Source organism: Morone saxatilis, unplaced genomic scaffold (genome assembly GCF_004916995.1).
Source record: "Morone saxatilis isolate NCDOM2014 unplaced genomic scaffold, NCSU_SB_2.0 Contig7, whole genome shotgun sequence".
Taxonomy (NCBI): domain Eukaryota; kingdom Metazoa; phylum Chordata; class Actinopteri; family Moronidae; genus Morone; species Morone saxatilis.
The window spans coordinates 4,452,169-4,467,768 of NW_023340246.1; the positions used below are offsets into that span (position 1 = coordinate 4,452,169).

At 44.1% G+C, this 15,600-nt stretch overlaps 1 protein-coding gene across 1 annotated transcript in view; it reads left to right on the forward strand.

Moving 5' to 3' along the window:
- The window catches only part of cdc42bpab (CDC42 binding protein kinase alpha (DMPK-like) b), a gene marked incomplete in the record, with an annotated part of 73,547 nt that continues 57,947 nt past the window's right edge, over positions 1-15,600 (forward strand). Inside the window, 1 exon segment of the mRNA XM_035678988.1 lies at positions 1-1,290. Coding sequence (XP_035534881.1) covers positions 1,113-1,290 — 178 coding nt within the window.

Consider the following 15,600-nt stretch of genomic DNA (forward strand, 5'->3'; position numbering starts at 1 on the left):
TGGTAGCTTCACTGTGCAGAGAGGCAAGAAGCGACCGACCGGCGGGGGAGGCAGGCAAGGCAAAGGAAAGGAAAGGACAGGGGGAGTTTAGGCTGTGTCCCGTATTTGGAATAAGCAAGACTAGACTACAGCGTTCCTGTTTGACGTGAAACAGGCTCCTCTGTAACCTTCAGAAAGGACCCTGCATTTTTTGACGGCTAACTTACGGGCAGTTGGGACTCTTGAACTAACCGTCGTCTTGAACTGTGAAGAAACTAGAGAGACATTTGGTTTCTGGACGAAGAATGGGATTTAAAGAACATATCTGCCAGCACTGAGTTGAGAAAACAAGGGAATATTTTCCAGTTGGATGGGAAAAAAAAAATAAGCACACTGTCGAACGGGGCCAAATTCAGTTAAGCTGTGTTAACACTGTGCATAGTGTAGGTCAACTCCTGGGGAAAAGCGCAGCGATGGCATTTGGGAACGAAGAAAAGTAACGTTAACGTTAGCTCGCTGGCTAGCTCAATAGCTAACCTAGCAGGCTGCTAACTAAGCCTGTGTCGCCCTGCCATTCCTGGAGCAGAGGAGGGGCGCTGGGGCTTTGTAGCATTGCAGATCTGCCTTGCATTTTTTGGGTTCGCTGCAAGAATGGAGAATCCCAAATATCTGCCACCACAACTCAGGGGGATCTGTTGAACCGCATCGACTCGATTCTGTTTTCCATTTCTCACAGAGGGGACCAGAAAACCTGCCAGCTAAACGTTGGGATTTGATCTGAATCAGCCGGCCCGGGGCAGCCAGGCTCTGTAATTGTGACCACTTCTTTTCGTATATGCCCTGCGGGGATAGGTATTATAAAATGGGGAAGTGCTACACGTCTGGTGCACCTCTTACATACTGGATCTCGAGAGGGAGAGCATGAACAGGCCGGTTTTAACGCGGAATTAGCCCCCGGCTTGCCCTCAACTCAAAGTTTCTTATTTTTCGAGACATATTCAAGGTGAGAGAACTTCTTTCCAGGCCCCTCTGCGCTAACTAACAGGCCGAGGAGGTGTTTGCTCATCCCCCCCCTCCTCCTCCATCATCATCATCATCATCATTAGTTCAAAAAGCGACAATCCGGAATAATCATGTCGGGAGAGGTGCGTTTGAAGAAGCTGGAGAAGCTGATCCTGGACGGGCCAGCTCAGTCTAATGGCCAGTGCCTGAGTGTGGAAACGCTGCTGGATATCCTGGTCTGCCTCTACGATGAGTGCAACAACTCTCCGCTCAGAAGAGAGAAAAATATCCTGGAGTTCTTGGACTGGGGTAAGCAAGCTTTTCTTTTTTTTTTTCTTTTAAACATTTTTTATTTCATCTTGTTTGGCCCTGTGCATTCAGCCTCCCTGTCTTTTTGGTAAGATGATAGGCTAATAATGCTGGTGGTGCAGTGGCCCTCCCTTCCCCATCACATTCCTTTTATAGTAGTAGTGGGGCTCAGTTGGCCTGCTCTCTGCTCACTCAAAACCCTCCCTAAAACTGAAAGCAAGGCCACTTTATTCTCGTGTAATTAAATGCTTTATATGTTTTGGAAAAAAAGGATCTTCCTCGGCAGCATGTCTAAGTTACGAGAACACACATTAAACAGAGGGCACGTCTGCGTTACCAAAAACAGACAGGTTGTTAAAAAGAAAAGGTGGTACCAGGCTGGCAGTGAGGAGGAACCAAGTACACAGAAGGACATTAACTACAGTGAGGAGGATCCTGAACAGGCACACTCAGAGTTTTGGTATGAATCCAATAAAGATCTCATAAAGATGTCCTGTGCTCCAGGCCACCAGTTATTCTTATGAAAATGCACTCTTACATAAAGTCGATGTGTCTGTCGTCGCACCAGCCCTCTTTGGTTTAGTTTAGTTTTCACCACTACTTTGCATGCCAGTTTGTTTTCCTTTTTATGGGCGTGTAGGTGAAAGCTTGTTGATAACTTACCTAGCTGTCTCTTGTCAGAAATGGTCTTTTTTATTTTTGCCATTGCGACACAGAGATCACAGTTGCACAACCTAAAGGTTTTCACCAGAATTTGATTAGTTTATAATTAGGAAAGGGAGTTTTGGAGGACAAGCTAGCAGCTTTTGTAACTTTCCCACTCCCTTGGTTGAAGCAAGGTTAGAAAAAACAACACACAGGAGGCACGACAGGAGGACCACACACACACACACACACACACACACAAACAACTCAATCATTTGTGCAGAAGGACTGCCTGTGTGTGTGTCTCTCTCTGTGTGTGTGTGACATTGAGGGTTTGGTTTGTGCATGAAGCAGGAATGTGAACAACTCACCTTTTTTATCTGGCGCAGAGGCCCTGCTAGCTGCCGGAGCATGCCTGGCTGGCCTGCTTGTCTTTTTAAAGCTCTGAAAGAAGTGCTGCAGCAGTGCAGGAGCAAGTCATTGCCCTGGATTGAGACAAATTAATAATACAGCAGGCAATAAGAAACAAAAGTATAATGGAAAGAAAGTGCAGTCTGGCACAGTTTTTCTTTCTTGTATTTCTGAAACAGTTTTATCTGCGATGTTAAACAGGCAGCAGTTTGGTTGATTATAGAGTGGCAAAGACAGACAGGATGCCGGTTAAATCAGTCAAACGGTGGTAAATTCTGGCTGTGGCTGCTAGGTTGGTTTATCCCAGCAGCCACCATCTGGACAACCTATTCTCTGCTAAAAATGGAGCAATGCTGGCTGGTAAAAGTGGCTGGATTTGGTGATTTTGGTGTCTACAAAGGGATAAAGAGGTACTTTTCTTCCTGTCTAAAAGCGTTCATTCATTACACATGGATTGTTTGCTTTAGAGCATCCTATTTCCCCCCAGTTGTTAGTGCCCAGCCGATCTGCTGCACGCGTAGCTGGCCTTGCAACAATGCCGGTGTTCTGGCCTTTAAGGAGCGGTGCCCTGAGCTCGGGCGCCAAGCGGTGACTTCATCCTGACATTTCCCTCTGTTGACACAAGAAACTTTTTGACTGAACTCGACTAGACACAACACACAACGTACAGATGTATCCCAGCTGTCACTGTCCTGGTCCCATGTTGTTGCATGTTATTGTGTTTCACTCCAGAGGGATTTGTGTGAGAATCCTCTAGCTTCTACAATTAATATCAATAATTGAATTGAGTTGCACAGTTTGTACCTAGAAGTCCCTGAAGCTGAAGTGATGTAAACAAAATGAATCCATTATCCCAATCAGGTTGTCAAGAAGAGGCCTCGGGGAGTCTTAATATGAGTTGTTGCCTTCTCCCAACAGTCTTGAAGTATTCTCACTATAAACACCAGATTCATTTCTCTTAGCAACAATACAAACAATAATCTCATGTGTCCGCTGTTTATAGTTTTATTTGATAAAACTGTACCGACGCCTGACATTAGCAGACGCAGACCTCCACTGTTAACAGCTTAGGGAAACCCTGTCCAAACAGATGAGCCACGATGCTTCTCTTGCCTCCTTCTACCATGCTACCCATACATCACGGCTCCTGGTGGACGTTACCCAGCGAGCTGTAACCACATCCTACGATAACTGTGGTGTTACTGCTGTTCCTAGGCAGTTCCATCACCAGTGGCTAAAAGGTAGACTGCAGCTGTTTATTGTGATTGAAAGGAGAAAAAAGAACAAGATAGACATCAGTGGTCCTTTATGGACGAGGATTGCTTCCATCCAGTTGGTTGATTTAGATACAGTATTTGTAAAATGTCAAGAAATGTGAAAACAAAGAGAAAACATTACTTCTGGATCACTGCTAGCAGCAACAAGTTCATAACTTTAGAACTGGGAGAATTTGGGAAATTAAATGTAGAGTTTAGCAGCAAAATGGAGGAACTCATCTCAAGACTCAATTGGAGCAATATGGATGTGATAAGTCACATTTAAGTTGCTCTTGGTTACACACCTCTCCATTTTATTCTTTTTTTGTGTAGCAGAGGACGTTAACAACCAATGTGAGTAAAGACGTTATGATTGTGATTAAAGGACCCTTGCATGTAATATATAATCTGTTTATTAAGAGTTATGGTCTTTTCAGGTGAAGAGCAGTTCTCTACCTGTGTCTGCTTGGATCTACATTCTCCGTCAACGGCAGGCAGATTTTGATTACCTAGTTTGGACAGAGCCAGGCTAGCTGTTGTCCCCTGTGTCCTGTCTTTATGCTAAGCTAAGCTAACAGACCGCTGGCTGTATATATTCACCGGACTGATATGGGAGTGGTACCAATCTTCTAATCTAACCTCCCAAAATACCGAACTGTTGCTGCAATTGATTCACATTGTGATGCAGTGGTACAGTCGAGCAATTTGGAATAAGGTGTTGATGTGCTTCATCGATAGTCAAAAACAAACATGTTAGAGCAGTGGTAGCGGACAATACTGAAGAGTAGATTTCCATCTTTTGGGAAGGGATAAAATGACTTGCCGTGGCATGGTTTTTTCGCACGGAGACGATAACGCACGTCCACAAGATAGCAGACCACTCCCTTTTGGCGTTGCCATCAACAACGACATGGTATCATTGAGGTCAAGTCTTGTCCTGTTCTCTGAAGTTTTTGGAGTGTCACTACTCCCATGTTCTCTCCTTCTTGGCAGAACACCCAACCAGAGGTTCAATGGAAAAAGCACACCTGTTACACACACAACACTCTGCAGTATTTACACTGTTACTAGCAAAACACTTTTTTTTTTAACGTCAGCTGAAGAAGTGATATAATGCCAAGACAGCACCCTGTTCATACTGACCAACAGAGCCAGAGAGTGCACATGACTGATCGTAGCCTGTAAGAAACAGATTGGATCAGACGGATAGCGTTAACAAGTACTCAAAACACTGTTTAATCCTACATAGAGAAAAATGCTTCAAGATGGGCCCCATGAAACCTAAGACCTGTTCAGCTTGTGAGTGATCTGCCTTTGTCAGCCTCTGCAGCTACAGGAGAGACACATCATCCTGGCTTACTCACCGGGCCTGTACCTTTCTGCTACAGTGGCACAGCCATAACAAAGGTGCTGCGATGTTCCCTTTTCTTCCTGACAATGTATATGAGCCAGAGAAGAAGACAAACATTTGTATTGGGTTTGCTTTTCTTCTTGTTTGGTGACCTCATTTCAGCTGAAATAGAGACCCCTTCATGACCTGCAGCCACAGGGGAAATGAACACGGGAAAGTACACTGAATCCTGACTCCTCACATATACCACAACTTACTGCAGCTAACAAGTTCACCAGATCAGCCGGCACTTGTATTATCGTTAGTTGTTAAACCTTGTGAAATTCAATGTAGGCCAGCCCACTTGGGGCAACATCGCCCTTATTTGTAAGTAAATGTGTCTGTTGTTAACTAGATGAAGGTTGAGCATCAGTCCTCAAAAAATTAATTTTTCCATGGAACAAGCAATTCTCAGGAATTCAACTATTATTGTATGTGTGTGATTCTTTCAGTTTCACATTGATCCATGTAGGGCGGTGTTATCCTTTCTGCATATTTCAGCACCAGCAATGAAGTTGATGTGTTTTTGAACGGATTACAATCTCAGTACAAATGTAATCTTTATTTACTGCTACTGGTGTTTTATGCACTATTAGGTTGTCTTCTGTTTTCTAAACAGGAATTCACGTTCCTGCCGGACACACTTGCATTCATCTGTCATAGATATCCTGTTTTCCTGCTTCGCTCCAATCATTTCCTGCTTTTTGTTTTGTCCTGATAGCCTTCCCTGTTTTGGGAAACAGCTTGCCGGGCAGCAGAGTGAAAAGGGGCAGCCGTGCCAGCCCACAGTAGGCAAACATGGGGGAGGCAGCCTGACCTTTTCTCAATCTAGACTCAATGTTAGCCCGCAGTGGCCAGCTGTTCTTCTGCAGCTGATGTGTGCTCCACCCTGCATTTTCATTGGCAGCACGCCTCACACACTACTCACAGTGGAGACGGAGACACACACACACACACTTATTATTGTGGTTTTTGCCTAACTAGGCTATCTCATAGTTCGCAGACCGGAGTCCCTCCCTGTTATTCCCATTATTGAACAGTAGAGCTGCTTTGAGTTGAGCTCTTTCCAAAGACGAATTTTTGTGTCACATGGTTTTTAAATTCTCCTTGGAGGCCATTCCATGCCACCAAGAACAAAAGAGGCTATATGCAAGGCCAGCACTTTAAACCTCTGGCTTTATATGCATTGTGCATACCAGCCTTGCAGTCATAAACATGCATTTAGATCAGGCTAACTGATTGTGAAATGTGCTCTAGTGCCTATGTATGATGATAATAACGATAGAATGGAGAGTTGATTGTGTTCAGGTTACGGTCAGGTGCTTTTAGATCATAATAAATCCACAGAGGCATGAAGTAGCTGATATAGTTGCTGATAACTGGAATGTGTTGTTTAGATAAACAGTAATCCAGAAAGATTTGATCTGCACCAATAACCTGTATCACTGATATCCCCAGTGTAAATATTAGTATGGGACTTTAAACCCTGTGTGGGCTGGACTCTATCAGGACATCCTTACCCTTCTGGTTGTTCTGCCGCTTCCTGTCTGGCTGTCCGGTGGTTACGGCGGGCGCAGAGAGCAGGAAGGAAGCACAAGGACTCGGTGAGGTAGTGCAGACCCAACGGGTGCATAATGTCATACGAGGAAGTGGGACAGCTGTATCACATTGTGTCATTGTGTACTCTGTGGCTCACTTGTGTCCAGTGTTTTGGTGTTGTTACGATGGTGCAAGGTCACAAACATGTTTACTTCCTTGCTGTTGGATTCCTGTTTCACACAGACTTACATACAGTCTGTTTACTAGAACACTTAATACCTTTTCAGTCTTTCTGTCACCCTTTCATACTCAGTCACACACTTACTTTTTCCCTCTGTGCGGCACAGCCACACACAGATTTTCCGTTGTCCTGAGTGGACTCACAAACAATCAGTCATAGCAGAGGGGCCCGTGTAGATCCTCTCCTCTCCTGGTCCACTACGTCTCACCAGAGTTTAGTATCCCAAAGGGAGCAGTACAGCAGTCACTGACAGTTTATTATGTTCTTTTTGCCCTCCACATTTCACTTACTATAATTTAACCTAGTGGCACTCCAAACAAACCTGTCAAAAGAAGAAAAATAATATAAATCATGCAGTTACAGAAGATTATCATCATTTACAGTATCTGAAACAAAACGAGTGAGAAAGATGCTATTAGTTATGAGGAAGTAATTGTTTTAAACATAATTCAGTTCAGGATTTAGTCCCTAAAATCATTTTATATTGGCCTTACATAAAGTTGGGTCACTTGCATAAGAGATTTTTTTTTGTTGCAGTGCCTAAAACCTGTGCTGCAGTAATCCACAATCTATGGACTTCAAGTATCGCTCTGTTGGATAACCGTATTGAGGAAAATTCAGCATCCAGACTTTTTTCATGACATTTAAGTTCTAATAGTAGTGAGGTGTAGTTCATTAGGGGATGGATCGCTACAGTCCATACTGAGGATTACCTGGACCTTTTTACCAGGGTAACACATGTGCAATTGTACATGGCATTTTCAGCATCTGGGTATTCCACAGATGGCCTTTAAAGACACTTAGTCAATCTGTCTGGGAGCTTTGTAGGCAGAGAAATGCCTGCTGCTAATTGTGATGCGTCATCAGAAAGCGGCAGGGGAAGGGTTGGCTTCCTTTCTCCGTCTCCCAGAGGACACACTGTAGCGTAGGTCATTAGCCAGCCTTTCAGGACCCTCGGGATCTGGCTGCAAATCCCCCCCCCCCCCCCCCCCCCCCCCATTCCCCTTTTCCTCTTTTCTTCACCATCACTTCTTCTTATCCTCCCATCTCTTTCTGTTCTCTACCTCATTCTTCCCCTGCAGTGCTGGTTAGCTGGCTTTGGCTGACCTCTCTGCTCAGCTGTCTGTCCATCACTTCAGCCAGTGTTTACAGACCAAATGAAAATGAAGCTGCTCACTTGGCTGATTTTGGCTCATTATAATGTTTCTTTTCCTACTGCAGATTTTCACAGTAAGTCCTCCTTTTAGCATTAAGCACACATTATACACTTGCATTAGTGAAGTTATGTCATATTATTAGAATTCTGTGTGAATTATATTTAGTTCACTTTCATCTGTATCCATATTCCAACAACTTCATCCAGTGCTTTTCCTCAGCATTAGGATGCAAAATGAGCTTGATTTCCAGGAAATTACAAGAGTCTTTAGTGCTACTTGTAACAGTTTTAATCATTTGTAAGTGTGTTGTTCTGTACATACTGGAGGAAAAATGTTGGTCTGCTCTCACTGTAATGACTCTTCAGCTCTGAGGAGCAATTAGCGAGTCTTCCCTTTCGTCTGCCAACTAAGCATACACCACTGACACACACACACACACACATACACACACACAAACACCACAGACAGAGCAACATTGTTTTCTCACAAGATTTTTTTTTTAATTTTGTCAAATGGTGATTTTGGGAAAGCTGCTCTCCCCTCCACCCGTTCAGCCGAAATGGTCCCACAGCCAACTGGCGGAGGCGCTTGCTTGCATAGTTTTGTCTTTTCCCATACTCACTGAATTGGGAGTGTGTGGCAGTAAAGAAGACGGCTTTCACACTGGCCTAAAATGCACAACACGTACATTTCTTCTTTCTTTTTTCATTCATAAAGCTATATGGAATCCATACAGCAGTAGATTAAATGAACACATACAAATCTATCTTTAAAGTGGCATAAACAATATTTTAATAACAGTGTATCTAAGTGGCTATTTCTAATATGAAAGCGGTTGCCAGTAATGTCAAACCCACAGGCAATTATCACCGTTTTGACTTATTTTTGGTCGTTCAGCCAACAGCTTTAATGTTATGATTCACTCTTATCGCTGTCACAGCAGCGTTTCCAGCTGCGGCAGGCAGCTGTTTCCAGTGAAAAAGTTTTAAAAACCCACTGTCTAGCACGAAACTGCAGACAGACAAGTTAATGACTCACCGGTTAACATTGGCCTTTATCTGCTGAAGAGCCAGATATTTCCCTCAGGAGTTGGTATAGACCAATCTGAAGCTAAAAGCAGAGTGAATATGGACAACTCCAACTGAAGAGGACGGTAGCTGTAGGCAGCTCGGCGTCGCAGCATTTCTAATGGATTTGAAAGGGGAACATTAAAAAAAATCAATTGACAGCTTTCAAACTAGCACTGCAGGATAATCCACCTGTCCACAGCTGATCTTCATATTTATTATAACACAAAGCCTCTGAATGATGATACTTCATGTTTAATCTCAGTGTATCACGTTAATGACTGATCCCATTACGATCAAACGCCCAGTGTAGCAGACATATTCACCAGTAGTGAATGTCATGTTGTATGTATTGTGATACACTTTTCATGTTGAAGGATGAACATCCCCAGTTTGGAGAAAACTTCATGTTAAATCACTGTTAAATCTAGGGATTAGGGACTCTAAGACTGTTTGGGCAGCAGCCATAAACACAATTTGGCTTCCATACAGTTTCTACTAGATCCAATTCAAACTGTGTGTACACACTAGTATATTATTTGTGCAGTATTTCTCAATAAGGACACATTTCCTTTGTTATACCAATCCTCAAAAGAGAAGGATTAAAGGTGGATTTCTAGAAGTGGCAAAGGACTTCAAAAATGGCAAACACAATATAAGTTCAGCCCACTGTGTCTACTCGCATTAATCTGTCAGCATGGAGTGTGTCTGCTGCCTGACCGTCCACTTCCTCCGACCAGGATTAAACCTATTAGATGCTCTAAAAACCAGAGCTCTCAGGAGCCTCGTCAGGGCACAAGTTCATAAATAACATGGAAGAAGACTGCAGCATGTGATCTTCTGCGGCCCTTTGGTTTCTCCTCCTCCAGTTCCTCCTCTCCTCCCCTCGCTCGTTTCTATCCCAGGATGTTTCTCTGACACGCACAGAAACAGAGAGGCAGTTTGGCACCAAACCCCAGCTGTGGTAGTATGGGGAGATGCCAGGGAATCCAGTTCACCTTCGCTTGGCTCCGCCGTACTTGCTGGGCATTTTAGCATGGAAATTGTTAGTTTCATGTTTTAGACTTTTTTTGACTTATGGTCCGTGAGGAATCTGTTCCTACTTATCTTCTGTTGGTCCCGGTGTTGTGTTGTGTCTGAATGTAATTTCCCATTAGCTTTAGCATGGGACCAGATAGCATGCATTTTAGATGCTCATTCCTCCCAGTTAGTTATTGTACTTCAATGCTTCTGTTATGTTTTATTGATAGAGATGTTGCTCTTCGCTCACTGCAGCAGCTCTGCCTCTGTCGGCTGTTATGCCTCGACTCTCTTTCACTTTAGATGTATCATTTGCTGCCTTGTTTGAGTTTATAATTTAAAATTTGCAACAAAAACGTTGAATTGATAACCACAGCATATGATTTAGGTGCAGCAGAAGTCTGAAAAAGCCAGGGATTTCCAAACCTTCGGCCGTGGCTGCTTTATGTCCCTCTGCACGTGCCGTAGCCAGCGCGTCCCCTGGCTGCTTTGAGCAGAGGGCTCAGCTGTGTGAGTAAAAAGCGCTGACTCAGGCCCCAGCCCCTCATAGCCAGGCTGCCTGTGGAATTTGGAGCAGAGGTGCAATGTTAGAGAGAACAGCAGCTGTTTAGATGAGGCCAGGTCTGCCTCTTTGTCCACCAGTGCCTACCCGCCCCCATTCACTCTGCCCGTCTGTCTGTCTGTCTGTCTGTCTGTCAGCTCCTGGTATGTCCCTCCTGTCTGTCTGTCTGTGCCACTCTGTCAAATTGCTATCTCCTCCATTCACTCAGTCTTGCTCATATGCGTTCTGTAATGCTGCACACCTCGTGGCCCCTCTTTGTCTCAATATCATCCGTTTCTTTTCCTCCCCTCTATTCTCTCCCTCCTTTATTTCCTCTGTTTGCTCTCTCCTCCTGTCCTCCCCCTCCCCTCCCTGCCTCTCGTGGCTCCTCTGACCCTCCCTCGCTCCCTCCCAGGCTGCTGTATCCCAGCTTTGCCTAGTGACAGAGGTGGCTGTGTGTGCGTACTTGGCCTTTTTTTGGGTATGTTGCATGCGTATAGATACTTAAGCTGTTAAAAGCGTGTGCAGAAAGACGCAACACGGAATATGTATAAGGAAGCTGAGTATCATCAGGACAGCAGCAGTCAGTCAGCAGCGTCCTAAGACAGCAGGAAGCAGAGCAAGTGCTGCAATCCCTAATTAAAGCTCCATACTGTCCTGCATCCACACCACACCATACGGCCATCACACAACCACACCACACAACGCACACACACACACACACGCCAATCACCGAAAACACAACACACACACACACACAGGCTTTGATCCTCTATCTCAATGCTGTCATACTTGGAAAGGGAACTTCATGCCAAATGAAAAGGACAGTTATTTGCCCTTTCATTGTGTTCAGGCTAAATAAGGGCTGCACACTTCAGTGGCTAAATTGGCTGCTTAGCAAGACTATTGGAACAGCAGCCTACAGGTTACAGAACCAGGCTCTTTTCAATCCCACAATGCCACATGTGTCCCTACCTCTCATCAGTATTGGTGCACTGCATGCAGATGGAGATATCCAGAATCTTTAAACCGCATCTTCATCAGTTGATAGAAATGCATTTTTGTAACGAAAGAGGTTAAGCTAATCAGACATAACTTTCTGAGGTTATTGTTTTTAAGTGGATATTTTTTGTTGTTAAGAGTTGTGACGTAAGAGTAAAACTCATTAAAATATCAAGTTCACAATCAGGCACATGTCAGCACTAATGATAATGCAGTGCTGTTATCTATGGCCCCATTTGCACTTGTTACTTTAAGTGTATAAAATCCAGATGCAGTTTAGTGCTCTGCTGTGTTGTTACAAACGTTGCATCTCCAGTAGTGGAGAAGAGCCTCTCTGCTGCAGCATTAGTACTGGAGAAAGCCGTTGTTATCCAAAACACCGTACAGACTGAGGGCACAGTTATTTGCGGGGAGTATTGTAAAGTGCTGCAGTGTGAGTCGGTCAGCTGATCTCGTTTGTTAGTGCTGGAGTTCAGTGCTCCACTCCACCAATGTTAGCTGTTCTCTGGGTTTACGAGGTACAAAGTGTCCACAAAATGCTCCACTTTTGTCAAGCAAAACTAATTATTAAGTCACTATATCCAAAATGTGCTTACGTTTGTTGAACATGAACTCCAAGATAACTAGGTACATTGTCAGGGTGCTGCGCTGTGCTCTTGTGGTTGACTTCTGCTTTCTTTCATTCTGTCAACATAACTTTACGTGCATAAATTGGCTTTTGGCAACCAGTGAATCTAGCTTTCTACTTCTCAAACACATTAGCATTCAGACTTTTCATTTTATGGCATTTCTGCTCAATCTTCTTAATTCGATAATGAGAGACGAGATGTGAGAAATTAGGCAAAGAGTATGAGAGAGAGACGGGGACAAATTGAAATATTTGCCGTAGATTAGAGGAGCCCACACTGCTTGGCTTGGGTTTGTTGAAGAAGATGTCACTTGAAGTCGGTTCATGTATCTGTTGTACTCTGTGTTCTTCTGCCTCAGTGCTGCTTGCAGTAGCTGACACTGATGGAGCATTGACCTTGGCTCATGGTGCGGTGGCGAGTTTGACGGTGACCTGGTCTATTTTAGGATTTTTATCTATACAGCTCCGTGCTGTATGCGTGCCTATCTCTTGTACTCGCTGTTCTGACCTCCCTGTTTTTATAGTGGAGACGCATGACTCAAATAATGTTATATAGGCGAGCAGCTTGTCAGCACCATTCACCCGTCTTCCACCTGAATGGAGGTCATTCACGCCAGTGGCTCTCACATGCAACTGATCTGATATTCCCCCAGTTCTTCAGCCCAGCTCTGAATCAGTGTGTTGTCTGGGTAGATTCTCAGTGATAAAATGAAGCCCCTGTGAGGCTCCTGGCAATCTGTTTACACATTCACTCGTGAGCATGTTTCCTCCTCGCCGTTGTTCCATTCTGACAGTGATTTAGCGGTTTTGTGGTATGGGTTTTGAAAGGGGTTTTGTGGGTTGTGGGGAAGAGTGTGAGAGTGACTTTGTGACTGGTTGTGTGCACAACTGAAAGAGTGCTCAAGATCTATTTGTGTATGACTATCTTTTGAAAGTCCCTTCCTCTGTGTGTCTCAGTGAATTTTATGTGGTTTGACTAGCCCAAACCTCACTATCCTCGCCTGTCCTCTCTCTCTCTCTCTCTCCTGAGATGTCTCTGGTGGGGGAAATCCTGTGGTTGCTCCGATTGTCATCTCGATTGTCTTCCACTGAGTCGTCTCTGTTATTCACCTCTATATATAGACGGCTGCCTCACACGGTTTCCTCCCTGTGCTGAAGGTCATGATACAGACACAACAATTTGACATGGTGTTAATGAGTAAATCACCCCCAAATCCATTCCCCTCCCCCCCTTAGGCATTGGAAATAAGACTAATCAGTGCCATTAATTTCTTTTTCTCCCTTCCTGTTTATTGACTGCTCATAGGAGGTAAATTGGGAGTTAGTTTAGCATAGCTTCATTTCCTTTTAGAAAAGCAAATTACATATAATGTATTCTGCCATAAAGAAATGTGTGTGATTTATATGACACAGCTTTCTGGTGTCTACTGTCACTTGATTTACACATTATTATGCATAGCACGACACTTAAATACACACACACACACACACGCACACCCTCTCTATATCTTTCATGAACAAACTGTAAAATTGACTCTCACTTCTTTATCTCTAATGCTAAACCTAGGGTTAAATATAACTAAGTTTTGATGCAATATTCGGTCCAAAATACTTAATTATATGATATTAGGTAATAATTACGTTCCATATGCCTTGCATGTTTTAGCCTCTAGCTAGATGCTAAGCCTTAATTGCTTTGTTGGGTTCCCATCTGTTTTTAAAATGCCTTATTTGTGCAAATCGGTTTCCCTCCAGACTCAGTCCTCCTCAGATAAGGAAATACAGTTAATGAGGCATTTCCATTTATAATTATAACGATATGCACAAGGTCAGCAAATAGCTTAGCTGGGGCATTTATTAGCCACCACCAAGTGCAGTAGTCTTTGCAGTGAGGATTGTCTCTTTGCATGCCACATTCCTTATACTAAAATAACACACAATCCTACAAACCCTTTAGATGCCCAATATCACTTTTAGCACAGTCTCACACATACTTCATCATGTGGAAAGATCCAAAGCTCCACAGGCAATGCTTTGTTACGGTTGCTAAGGTTTGATTGAACAATCGCCGTTTCAGGGAAGCGGTATAGAGAATGGTGAATTGGCCATAAATGAAAATCCTTGTCATTCAGACAGTTCTGGATGGAGTATTTCCTTCATTGTTTATCATTTCAGATATTCAATGGGTTTGCATGTGTCCAGTCAATTAGGTTTTTACTTGCGTCATTTGATTTAGTGCACACCACACTATCTATTTCTGTGAGATTGTTCGTGAGATGACCTGAAAACCTGTTTTCTCAAACAGTTTCTGACTACGAGTGATGGGGGTCCGACATGAACACACCATTCTCTGCTCACCTTGAATGGAGCTCAGTTATATTCCAGCACTCCTCCTCATGCTCACTGATTCCTCCAGCAGTGAAGGAGAGTTGTGGAGGTGATATGACCCACATGCTGAAGTCTCAGGCGTGTAGGCTAAGCAGCATGTGACAGACAGTACAGTCGTCGTCGTCGGTGCTTGGTGCTGCTCTACATTCTGTCCAGCACACCGCTGTGGTGGCAGACAAACTGCAGCCTGGGGTTTATCAGCCTGTTGATAGAGTCGCTGTGTGAACACCTACACGTCTCACGTCCTCGTCAAAACAAGGGCCCGTCCCGCTGTAGCCTCCCACACTGACTCAATCTGCTTATCAGTGAGGTCATTAGTCCCGTAACCGGTATCTAGGTGTCCGACTGCTCCTGCACGGCCGCTGTTTGTTCTTGCAGCTTACACCATTGGGCCTGAGCACATGGATAAGTCCTAAATGGATAAGACTAGAGTTTTCCCTGCCTGGTTAACTCTTGGATGGATCCGCTAATTGGACGACAAGCTTACTGAATTAAATGGAAATGAATGTAGTAGATTGGCTATCGGTAGTCTTGAGTAGTTTTGGTGCATTCAGAAGATTCTCAGCCCATTTTACCACTGGTACTAGTGTAGGGTAGAGAGGATTTGTAGCACACAGAGCATCTTCTGTGCTTATCTTCTATGTTTGTGACATAAACATGGATAGTTTCTCTATGATAACAACATGAGCCAGACCCTGATCTGATCTCTGCCTGTCTTATCAGCTGTGTAACCTAACCCCACCACTGCAACCTTGCTTTGAAAATCAATTCATTTCTGTGTAGTGGTCACGTGCGTTCCTTGCTTTTGCTCTGAACAGGAGGCTCGTCCTAACACGCCCAGCTGTTGCCAGATGCATATTTTCAGGATGCTTTTGGTTCCAAGTCCCAGCACTTAACACCTTTCTTCTGGAGGTTATAATTAGTAGCCTAGCTAGTCTTTTTTGCTGCAACGGTGGCTGGTTGTGGCCTAGAAAGTGTTTGTTGTGCATGGCTGCAGCAGAGGGGGAAATGTGTGTGTGTGTGTG